Source organism: Larus michahellis, chromosome 3 (genome assembly GCF_964199755.1).
Source record: "Larus michahellis chromosome 3, bLarMic1.1, whole genome shotgun sequence".
Taxonomy (NCBI): Eukaryota; Metazoa; Chordata; class Aves; order Charadriiformes; family Laridae; genus Larus; species Larus michahellis.
In genome coordinates this window covers 11,485,838-11,498,304 of record NC_133898.1, presented here as the reverse complement: position 1 = coordinate 11,498,304, position 12,467 = coordinate 11,485,838, and the positions used below count along the sequence as shown (strand labels likewise).

The following is a 12,467-nucleotide window of genomic DNA, read 5'->3' as shown; positions in this document are numbered from 1 at the left end:
TGATGTCATTCAGTGGAGTCGTTGCTTAAGACTGTTTTCAGGAAAGTTTAATAATTGCTGAATTTAGCAGTAACTTTCACCCTGTGTGGAACTAGACTGTAACCGGTGTGTGTGAGTGTGCGTGTGTATTAACTTCCCTGTGTATCCCAAGATCAGTGAAAACTTGCCGGGGGGCGGGGAGGGAGGTTTCAGAGTACCAGGCAATGTACCTTGAACTCTGACAGTCATCGCCCAAGTGGCTGCTCTGCCACCGTGTCCTGATCTCGTCTGCAGGCACATGGCTTCTTAGACAGAACGGAGTTCTTGGTGCTTAATACAGTCTTAGAAAGTCTGCGAAGATAACATTTAATTCTGTCTGCTTTAATGGTGGATTTGTGATGGCAGCGCCTAAATTTTATGAGTAGAACTATATGAAAATGAGAAGTTTTCTTAAAAAAATATAAAATAATCCTGTGAATGAGGAAGAATTTTCTAATGACAGTTCTAAGGAGAAGACTGTAAAACAGTCTTACCAGTTATTCTTCCTATAGCTTCCTGCCTTCCACCAAAGATTTTCCTTGCTTCTTTCATGAGCAGGAAATTTCATAAGAGGATATATAATTTTGTTTCTCTGAGGGTAGAGGCCTGAGTGGTTTTACAACATTCCTTTAGAGCTAATAATAATTCAAAGTAGCAGTCACATAACATTCATTTTAGAACAAACGTGTATAAAAAATACTTCTATGTAGGAAGTCACAGCTTATGGCTGTGGCACAAGGCTTTACTTCAGATGGAATTACTCCAGATTCTTGACATGCTTCATTCAATTAACTTCAGTTTTCACCTCCAACATGGCTGTCGTTATTTAGTAAAAGCCTTCTATAATGCAGGAAATGTATCTGTGATGTAGGCCTGAAGCATAGCAAGTTGTGATGTTTAAAAGTTGGCCCCTGTGGGCTGGGTTTAAATTGCTAAAGCACACTTTGTTGTGTAAGTCACATATTGCATAGTTAGGTGAAGTGGTCAGGATAATATCTTCTCTCCAGCATAACAAATATTTACTTGGGGTGGATTAACAGTTTCTCAGTTTTAGGAGATTTTTTTTTTTTTAAGTGTGTGTCTTAGGAAGGTAAATAGGAGCTATTACAATACTTCATTTAGAGTCAGAAGACCTTCTTTCACTGCACTGCTGCCTTTTCAGAATGATTCCCCAGTGTTAGGCAAAAAATATCATGGAGGCATGGAAGAAAGTGGAAGATTTATCTGCAGTAATCTTTATTAGAGAGAAGCTCTTGACTTTCCCTCCTTTGCTTTCCAGGAGGAAATGAAGATCAAACATACATTTCCTTCACAAAAAAGTAGGTTTGTTTTTTGTCCACCTTGAGATCTGAATGAAATCTTTATTCCCAGTTGGCAATATGTGACACGGCATACCTTTTGTGATGGGCAGTGTAAGGGTTTAATCATCTTGTGGATTATATTAACAGCAGTAAAAAATTCTTTTACAACTATTAGGGATCCTCACTAATTTTACTAACTTGAATTTAAAAGTATGGGAACAGTGTAAGTGAATTATGAGATAATACTAAATAGAGGTGTTTGCTCAAAATTTAACTTCTAGTTCTCAAGCTATCGGTTGTTTACTGGTCTGGACCAATGAAGTGCTAAAAGTTAAATACTGTGAAATGTTAAACTTTGATGAAAGATATGAGGAAAGAAACTGTTTCTTTTGCCAATACTGTGGTCAACAGCAGTGCCCTGACCTGATTACTTAAGCTGATGTTTTTCCTAAATCTGTCATGAATCAGTAATTATCAAGTTTTGCAATACTCAATGATTCTCTTGTGAATAGCAAAAAGATTTGTTATTGTAGGTTGGTGTTTTCTAAAAAGAAGTGTTCAACTCTTGCATCTGCAAGCTCTATACAGTACGTTTTGCTTTTTTATCTGGAGAACTGTGGTATGCCATGACAAATCTCCTGAAGAGTTTCACAAAATGTGAGGAAAATTCAATCTGGCCTAATCTGGAAGTGACCCCTCTGGTGTCTTTCAAAATGAACTTTTGTGTCAGTCTGTTTTTCCATTCATGGTTGGAAGATATCCAGTGTTCAGTTGTAGGGCTTGACTTATAGGGCTTCTAATAGGAAAAGAAACTCGTACAGCATATTATTATTAGTGGAGTGTTCTCATGGTAATTTAATATGGTAGTCCTAGAAAAATTTCCCTTTTCCATTGCACCAAGTGCCACACGGCAGTGTGAGGTGTGTTGCAGACAGGATCAGAAGAGGGACTAGGTCCCTGAATGAGGCTGGGAATTCAATCCATGCTTCCTTTGATGATGGTGGCATAATACTAACAGCTGGCTTCAAAGCCCCAGTAATCCTTGCAGCTCCCCAGAATTAGGGGAACTTCTCAGTTAAAGGGAATGAGAGATGTGGTAACATGTTGCACTGTCTGTTTGGTCATTTAAAAAGAACAGGATGGGATGGCAAAACCTCTGTGAGGCTTATTTGAAGGATGCTTTTGGTTTATGTCCATGCAGATCTGTGTCTAGGGCCCCGTGGAAATCAGACATTGCTTCAAACTACGTGTGAAGTTGCCGTGGAGCCTGCCATCTCCTGCAGCTTGACAAGGAATGCAGCGGAGTATGGGGTAAGTGGGGCTGCGCTCCCCATCTGGCAGAGCTCTGGTGATCCGATTGACAGCAACCAGTTGTTGGCTGATGGGTGAGCCTTAGCAGGGAGAACGTACAAACAAGCAAATGTAAATGCAAACGTTGATTGGAAGGCATGGTCTAACATTGGTGGAGATTTATCCTGATGATAGGGTACTTGATAGCAGAAAAAAAAAAGGGAGGGAATAAAATGACAGAACTTGAACCAGCCAGTTGTTTTCAGGTGAAAATTGCTTAACATAGATTTGTGGTTTTATGTAAACGTGCACATTAAAAGAGTGCTGACCTTTAGAAACATGGTTTTCAATAAATTGCTATTGTTGCTCTTTAAAGCATATGGCCTTACAAGCAGCAGAAATACCATAAGCCTATGAGATTGGGAATGCACCATGGAAACAAACAGCACCCTGGCAAAGTAAAGAGATGTTTCCTCAATGGTGCTCTCCATTAAAAAGCCAACTCACCATAGTCCCTTCTGAAATCTGCATACAGGGGTACTGCATACCTCTCAAAGATAAATGCACGATAAACTGGTGAATTAAATGGCAACCACTGTGTTTTGCTTTAAAACAAAGGGGGCTTTCATAAGATTCTTGAGCCGAAGTTATAGGTTGTGGATCCATTGTTCAGGAATGCAATGAAATTAATTCCTCTTTGAGATAACGAAAAAGATCTAGAAATATAGAGCTGCCCTCTAGTGGCAAAATGGCAGTATGAGGTGTGTCTCCGATGCTTGCAGTGGTTGAAAAGCGGAATGTTTGCTGGAAGGCAAGCAAAAATGTGCAAATGTTTTTGAAGGGATTCTACAGTTATAGTTCAAATGTCAAACCAGCAGTGGAGAAGATGGAACATAGAGCACAGGCATAGTACCCTCTGGGGAGGTGGTCTTTCACAATTTTCATACCATATGATGTACAGAAGAGCTCCACAGACTTTGTATCCAGAGCTTGTTCCAAAAATTCTCGATGTAGTAAAGGAGTTTGGATTTGGACATTTGCTTCAGTTCATTTGGGGAAGAGAGATCATCTGTGAAACTGGGATGTAGCTTCATAGCTGAACTTGCCCTAGTCTGGAACTTGTTGAAATTCATGGCTTTTACCAAGGTTATTCTCTGCTAGATGAAAGAACTCTTTACTGAATACTACATCAGTCCTCTTCAGTTCTCATTTGCATAGTCTTGTGCACTGGTTCATGAAGAAAGGAACCTCATGGATGAAATGAGCCAAAATTACAAATCCTCTGAATAGACTCACCTTAAAAAGGAAGATAATGTCTTTATGGAGAGTGCCAGCATATTCTAACATAATACATAAAATTAAACTAATTTTCAGCTTGTTTAAACTGTGGTAATAACTACCCCCCTTAAGTCAGTTTACTTCTTTAAAATTGCATGAAAGAGAAAAGAATCAGAGTAAGTTACAGAAGTGATGTAGCAAGCTGTTACATACAAACATTATTGTCCTTGGTGAGGCTTCATTTGTTGCCTTGTCAAAGCAATTACAGTTATTTGGAAAAGCATGTGGGTTTCTGTAATGACTGCAAAGGTGTCTTTCCTTTGTGACGTTAGGAAGAGCAAGACTGGTTAGTGAGGGTTGAACTTTTCTGTCCTGGTATGGTATTTTCTGAAGTTGCTGCTCTGTCTTCATCTTCTGTGCAAAATGTGGTTTCTGTTTCAATTTGGTTAAACAGAAAGTTGGGTAAGATTAATTCAGGAAAAAAATCCGAACCTGGCAAGAGTAGGAATCCTAAATGCAATGATTTGTCTTAAGGTTCAGGTTCCGGGAATAACAGGCTTTTTCAGATTTAGAAAGAATACACTGCAAGGGAATCTGGGAGTGGCTGCATTACTCCACTGTATTTTTTGAGATGGCAATGGACACATGGATACATGTGGGGGAAGAGTGAGACACAGAGAAGGATATGAAAGGCTCGTGTTAAAAAGTTTCTTTGTGTGTATTAATATCAGTGTGGATAAAAGAAGAGGTGAAGATAATACTGATCGCACACAGTTTTAATCATTGTTTACTGCCTGTGCAGTCTTCAAAAGACTTCTGCCCAGGGAAGTGAATGTAATAAGCAGAGTCTAAGGAGTGTTGACGAATCAGGTTTTCCTCTATCCGTGCTTATCAGGTACATCTTCCTCCTGTTGATGTCTCCTGCAGCCTCTTTTGTTTTCCACTTAATGAATGCAATGCTTCTTAGAAGGCAAGCAGCAATTTCTCTGGGTGCAGAAGTCCTGGAAGTATGGACAGACCCACGAACACACATGTACGCATTCTGAAAAGCACATGCATACATGGATAGACACACACACACAGCACAGGCAGCCGTGCAAGGGCCTTTCTGGTAGCATCTCCTGTATTTGTCTCCATGGGTTCTGTAGAGACTTCTCTGTGCTAAGCTACGCAAAGCGGTTTTGGAGAAAGCTGAAAGAACAAGTAGCTGAATGGGGCTTTCATCAAACCTTTCAGAACTGCACTGAGGCTGGAGCCTGAAGTAGTTGCCGGCTTCTCTGATGCCTGTTTTACTTTGTGTGAGATACTTGATACAGATTATATCTTCACCAGACTACCTGTGGAGATTAATTTGCATGAGAACATCATTTACAGTATCCTTCAGGCATATGGTAGAAGCTGCAGCCATTGAATCTCTAAGGAAGTTCATATTGTCCCGTAGATACAGAGCCAAGAATATAATTTGGCTTCCCAGCAATGGCACATTCTCGTTCAGGCATTCAGTGGGGAGCATAACCTCTGCAGTGGACCTCGCTGTTAGTTCCAACAGGGAAAAAACTGTAAGCGTCATGAGCTGTGATTTGTTTTATGAAAAGGCTTGGCAAACTTCCACAAACACTAGGTATCTGTCTAACTGAATTTGCAAGTTCCTCCAGCTGCCCTGGGGAGCTTGTAAGTTCCTTGAACCTCATTCCTGCCCACATGGAAGTTACAAGACATGACTGCTTCGCCAGCAGGGCTGGTAAATTCCAAGAACCCCAGATACTGGATTCACAGAAATTACAACCCTCCTGGCCACACTGGTCAAACTAGAAATGTTTTGGAGTTCCGTGAGCCTTAGCTGTTTTCTACATGTAATGTACAAGTTCCAGTTGTGCATCTACGTAAAGGACTTTGGCACAAACAGCTGGTGGTTACAATCTCAGCCAGCACAGTGCATAAGCAGGACTTGGCGAAGTTGCAGTGCGGATGGTTTCTTAGCAGAGTTTGTAAACCTGGTGGTCTCTGGGCAGAATGTTTTTGGGAGTGTCCCTGTTGACTTAGCAGAGGAGACGCCACTCGTGATCCTCAGACTTCAGGGATGGGATGTAATCTATCACATCATTAAATGACCTTGTACTCTTATTGGAACCTAAAATTAATGATTCGTGGAGATAATAAATTCTGCCTCACAACTGGCAAGTTTGGAAACCTCTTTCTAATGTCTTGATGTGAAGGAAGATTGGAAATATAAAAGTCAAGTTATCCATGAATGAAAGTATGAATTCTGTGAGTTTTCTACAGAAAGATTTAGATGACAAAAGTGTGTAGCTTTTGGCAGAAAGTTTTCCTCTGGTGAGAGACCAGACATGCTGTATTCAGGTGGCAAAGAGGGGGATTTTTAGTTTTACAAAGTTAGGGTAAATTGGGCAAAAACATGTCTTACCCTAATGTTTTGTCTCACAGAATTTAGAAGTTCCCTATGAACTGCAGTACTGCATTTAGAAAGAAGTAACATTCCAGTTTCCTTATCGTATCTGACATTTGAAGAATCTCTAGCAAATGAAATATAAAGATGGTGAACTTCTCTTTGGGACAGCATGCATTGTATTACAGCGGCAGTTTGGATCAAAGGATCCTACATAATCCTGATGTCCATTCCCTTCATATTCTGTAGACACCATTAAGAGGTAGAAACAACTCTTTTTGTAAGTGTGTAAAAATGTGTAAGTTGAATCTTGCCACTTTATGACATTTGGAGTCTGGACTTCACAACTTCAACATTCTTTCAACATTATTTTTCTTCTGTGTAGTTATATACATAAGTGTTCATGTATAATATAAATGGATGTGGAATGTGTTACATATATATAGAAATAATTAGGCTGCCAGAATAGATTGGAAAATGGCAGAAGAAAAAAAGAACTTTATCAAAGTTTAAGAAAAATTGATCAAAATGAGATGATATTATTTATATCTGAAAAAACCTTCTAGAGGCCAAGGCTTTTGAGCCGGTTACCATCCCTTTTGTGACATGGAATACCATTCTTGAACCTGCTACTTCAAACGCAGAAGTGCTGTGATGGTATGTCTCTCTCCATCTGTCAGCACCTGCTGTGCCCAAGAAAAATCCATGTCCTATGTTATAAAAATTTGTTTCCTTTATCTTACTAAATATTGTAGAGAAGGTAAATCCTGTAGTGCTCTTTGCTAATATGTGCTTACTGTGCAAATGATGCTGTCTGAACATAGGTGTGTGCCTGAGAAAACGCAGTTGCAGAACTGGAGTCTAAATGTGTAGTTTTGTATTTATTGTTGACTACGTGAAGCGCATGCCACAGTGAGTTTACACTTCGCGTTGCCAACTGTGCAAGGGGGCTATTTGGGTTATGTACTTGCACATACGTGCAATATTCTATGTACGTTGTTACCTAAAACTGTGTCTGTGTCACCAGGCAAACAACAGGAAAGACAGAAAAAGAGATTGCTAATTGGATCTGTATTTCCAGTGTCTTCCTTTATGTTCTTTTTGCAAATAGGAGCAGCGTAGCTTCAAGGGTATCACAGTATTGTGGGGAGGTCAAAGAAAATGATCGATCATGTAAAATATCCTGGAAATGGTTCCCTCATAAAGATCTGTCCTCTGTTAGCTGACACGTAGGTTGTTAATCTTTCCCCTTTGTCTGAAAAAGGGAATGTGGCAATACATCTTTTATGTCAGAGCAGTTTTTCTGTGTCCATAGTCCTTCTTGTTCTAGCTCAGTGCGTTAGATTAGTTGAGCTGTGTGCCAGTGCAATCTTCTGTGGCCATCTTCTCTTCTGATGTAACTCTCTCTTAAAAATGTTGTGGGCAGTCATCTTCTGGGTGGCTGCTCTGCACATGTTTTTTCCATTATCTTAGTAGTAAAGTTAACTGGCAGTTGTGAATCTTCTTATGCCTTCCTCTTTGATTGGCAGCTCTTCCTCTCTTTCATAATTAGTGATTGAATAGAATTTGCTGGAAGCAGCGAGAGGGCAGATCTCCAGTGATTTGAAAATTGGACTTGATGTGCATGACACTAAAGTTAATTTTGTGAAAGCTATTGGTGAATAAAACTTTCCTCATGTTTTCCCTTTTTTGATTAAAGTTAACTGTGACTTTACAAGCTTATTACTTGTCCTGTATATATCTCAAGTATAATGGTTGCAACTGTTAAGAGATTAATTAAACTTCAAAGCTATGTTATTAAAGACTCAGCAAGAACACCCAAAAGCAGAAGAATTTACAGTTAAGACTATACAAATCCATCCTTAACTAGTCCTCAGTGAGTAGGGATTATGTAGCACAGTAATAGCATTTGCTGTCCAGAGGATCTCTGCAAAATTTAGACATAATGGACCGCACGGAGTACAGTACACAGCGGACTGTTCCAGGATTATGATTCTGGGATTTGCTTTATTTCTTTTAATAGACACGGCTTTGCCTTAAAGGGTGTAGCTGAAAATCATTTCAGATAAGCAGGACTCGTCAGTCCAGGATTTTGCCTTGACAGTCATCTGTAAAAAATGTTAGCTGATGTTTCATTCCAAAATAATGAACAAAAGGCTCGATTCTGCTGTTAGATCTGGGTTTATGAATCATCAAAAAGTACATTAACCTATCTGTGTGGGTGGCTAACTGCAGCGTGTGCCCCAAGCTCTTGCTCCATCAGGGCTATGGAGTCATCCAAAAGGGTGGACAGCTTTGTGCACCTCCCCTGTCTGTGCTGAGATATGGTCCGAGTGGGAGGTGGATTAACCAAAACTGGGGAGACTGTAGACCTCCGTGCTAGTTACTCATACCCTGCTGTCTGAAATGGGCATCTCTGGAGCACGTTTCTTGGGTGTAACTTATTTCATGAGCCTGATGGAATAAATATGGCATCTAAACATCTCCAAGTATGCAGTCAGGAGAGAGGGGGGCCTGTCATTTAAAGCATCTTTTTACTTGCTGAGATACTTGGGCAGAAATTCAAAAGATGTGTAAACTGCTCTGGAACACTTCTTTGTGTCCTTAAAGTGGGAATTACAGATTCTCTTTGTTGATACAATGACCTGTTTCACCACGGTCACCTTGTTTTCTTTGCTTATTGTTTAGTGGGTTTTTTCCCCCCCTATGTTTTTTTGTTTCTTAGCTCTTCTTCCCATTTCCAGCAGGAATTGTGGAATAGTGTGGTAAAATTTACACCAATTTTTAGGAACAACCACTGTTTTTCATATGCATACTCCGCTGCCAGATTTTCAAACAAGGTAAAGCTTGAAGGAACTCTACTGGGCAGAGGTACAAAAAGAAGTGCTTCTTCATTACAACGTGCAGTTAAACTGTGGAACTCCTTGCCTCAGCTATTACGGATGCTGCAGCTTCTGTGGGTGCGAGGGGATAGAGGACAGGTTTATGAAAAATAAATACTAAATGCATGGGCACGTATGCTTTGGGGAGTTCATGAGCCGCAAATTGTTGGAGCCTGGAAGAGCATTTGGGAAAGCATCACTATGTTTACCTTGTTCCTGCACCTTGTTTTAGTTACTGCCGAGGTGAATTAGATGGATCTTTGGTCTGACACCATTATGATAATTTTTATTGTAGGGAATGCCTGCCTCAGATAATTTTTTGTATGTATAGAGGTTCATAGGAAATCCCAGTGCAAATTTTATTGCCTTCAAAAGCAGTGAGAGCAGTGTGGGAGATTCAACATATTAGTATTTAATTACTGGCTTATCAAATCCTTCCTTCTTCTTCCCTCTTCATTTTTCTCCCAGGTCATACCTGTCATAAATGAAAGTGGTGCTCTGTGGTTAAACCTGGAGGAGCATTGCATTTGCACACTGTCCTCTGGCAGAGGGTGAAGCAGGGAGTGGGAAGGAGTAATGGAAGGGTTACTTTCCCTCTGAGATGACAAAGGTTTTCCAGGGCAAAAATTACTGGATACTCTCTTGGCAGTGAGAAAAAGGTAAGTGAGGAGAAATACAGTCAATGCCATTTTTTGTGGCTGTCGCTGCAGGATGATTAGACAGTAGCTGAACTGCGACAGAAGTGTGAAAGGGGAGAAAAAAAAGTCATGGACGAGTAAATGATCCCTTTTTGCCTCCTTACCTGTTTCCAGCGGCTTCCGCAAGGGAGCTCGGAAGCTGGCCGTAAGCATTCAGCTGGGAGAAAGGAGGCAAAGAAGTTAAGAAAAAGCAAAGCAAGAGGGTCCCATCGCTGCCTGCTGGTGGGGATGTGGAGCGAGACCTTCCGAAGCCCTCTGCCCTATGTTTTCACTGTGAAATATCATGTTCAAGTGATGTTTCCAGCTATGTGTCTTTCTGCTTGAGTATGTTTGTTCCTGTCTTTCTGCAAATCCCCTCTAGAGAATGCACAGACATTGGGGTTCTGGGAAGCTCGGTGATTTGTTTTCACTGAAAATCTGTTCCCCTCCCTCCCTGAATCAGCTGAGTTCCCATGGGGGGAGCCTTCCTTCCCCCGCTTAGATTAGTTGATATCTGTAGGCTGCGGATGCTCTTAGCCTGATGCTGTGTGCTGCAACAGCAGCAGCCGTGGCTTTTCTCTGCTCCAGCAAGTGTTGCCTCTTGACGCTGCCTCCCCTGAGGGATCATTAGCAGGGTGGAGGCTATTTTCTTTCCTAGAAACAGGAAGAGAAGAAGAGGATGAGAGATGGGAGGCCTAAACAATCTAGAATTAGATTACACTGTGGGCTCAGTGACATCAGCTCCCTTCAGTCTTCCCACCCATTTGCTCTGTCACGGCATTTCTGTTTAGGCTGATGGGGATCTGATGATACCTGCAATACCGTGCTAATTCCTTGGTGGTTAATTGGGTCTAAAGCAAGGGTCCAGATCTGCCGTCCCACTCCCTGGTACTGGGAAGTCTTGAGCATAGATAACTGCATGTTGCACTCCACGGGTAACTTGATATATCTTATCAGGCCCAAAGCACTGGATTTCAGAGCACTTCAGAACTACTGTCAAGGGATATAGTCACCTTGAAGTCTAGTAAATTAAAATAAAACCTAAAAGTAGTAATAAGTTTTGTAGCTTTTGTTGTAAGAGTGCGCTCTCTCTCTTTTTCTCCGTCATTCCCTCCTTTGTTGCTATATGTTAAGTTCATCGAGGGCATTCACATTTAGCAAAACCTAAGGTTAATGCTCATTTTGAAAAAAAGAAGTTTTGTGAAAGATACCCCAAAGGAAAGTAAAATGGCTCCTATAGAACTAAGAGAACTAACTGTATGCTTTATGGCTGTAAATTGCTGAGAAGGATGTACTCTTATTGGTTAGGGTTGGCGTGGCCTCTCTCTACATGGGAGACTTGGGCTTTGGGAAGAGAGGATTGTAACTGCATGCCGGGAGGTCGGAGTGTGAGTGGCACCAGGCAATACTAATTGCACAGAGCTTGATTCTTTTTAACTTCTCTAATAAGTCCGTGCTCTTTGGTGTATGGACGTGGGGAAGCTGGCTAAAATTGCCACCACACCTAGACCGGTATCTGTCATGTAATTCTGCATATATGTGTGGTATAGGATCGCTTCTGCTCCCTTGTCCACACATTGCTGGCTGCCCAGGTTAGAGTGTCTCCTGCAGGAGTAGATATGAGCTTGTGGAATCAATGAGTGTAATGAATGGGACCCATTCCTTCTCTTCTCTTCTCTTCTCTTCTCTTCTCTTCTCTTCTCTTCTCTTCTCTTCTCTTCTCTTCTCTTCTCTTCTCTTCTCTTCTCTTCTCTTCTCTTCTCTTCTCTTTTCTCTTCTCTTTTCTCTTCTCTTTTCTCTTCTCTTTTCTCTTCTCTTTTCTCTTCTCTTCTCTCTTCTCTTCTCTCTTCTCTTCTCTCTTCTCTTCTCTCTTCTCTTCTCTCTTCTCTTCTCTCCTCTCTTCTCTCTTCTCTTCTCTTCTCTTCTCTTTTCTCTTCTCTTCTCTTTTCTCTTCTCTTTTCTCTTCTCTTTTCTCTTTTCTCTTCTCTTTTCTCTTTTCTCTTCTCTTTTCTCTTTTCTCTTCTCTTTTCTCTTTTCTCTTCTCTTCTCTTTTCTCTTCTCTTCTCTCTTCTCTTCTCTTCTCTTTTCTCTTCTCTCTTCTCTCTTCTCTTTTCTCTTCTCTCTTCTCTCTTCTCTCTTCTCTCTTCTCTCTTCTCTTTTCTCTTCTCTCTTCTCTTCTCTTCTCTTCTCTTCTCTTCTCTTCTCTTCTCTTCTCTTCTCTTCTCTTCTCTTCTCTTCTCTTCTCTTCTCTTTCTCTTCTCTTCTCTTCTCTTCTCTTCTCTTTCTCTTCTCTTTCTCTTCTCTTTCTCTTCTCTTTCTCTTCTCTTTCTCTTCTCTTTCTCTTCTCTTTCTCTTCTCTTTCTCTTCTCTTTCTCTTCTCTTTCTCTTCTCTTTCTCTTCTCTTTCTCTTCTCTTCTCCTTAACACATATATAACTCTTAATTATTCCATCCCTTTATCACTAGCTCCTTTCTGCAGCAGTTATGCCTCACATTTTGTGTATGCTTGGCCTGTGGAACTATGCATACACAGATGCATGATGTGCTGGATACATTTTTGGCACTAAGAAAGGTCAAAATAAATAAAGTAAAAATAAAAATGTTTAGTGTATTTCC

The 12,467-nt window shown here is 40.7% G+C and overlaps 1 protein-coding gene across 4 annotated transcripts in view; it reads left to right on the top strand.

Moving 5' to 3' along the window:
- Window positions 1-12,467, top strand: part of CCDC85A (coiled-coil domain containing 85A) — a 262,997-nt gene that overhangs the window by 20,327 nt on the left and 230,203 nt on the right. For all 4 annotated transcript variants that reach the window (XR_012585929.1, XM_074578556.1, XM_074578555.1 and 1 more), the window contains exon 4: window positions 2,521-2,630. Coding sequence is in view for 3 of the 4 variants with exons in the window: in XM_074578556.1 (XP_074434657.1) it covers window positions 2,521-2,630 (110 nt within the window). In the remaining variant the exon portion in view is untranslated. The remainder of the gene's footprint in view (window positions 1-2,520; window positions 2,631-12,467) is intronic.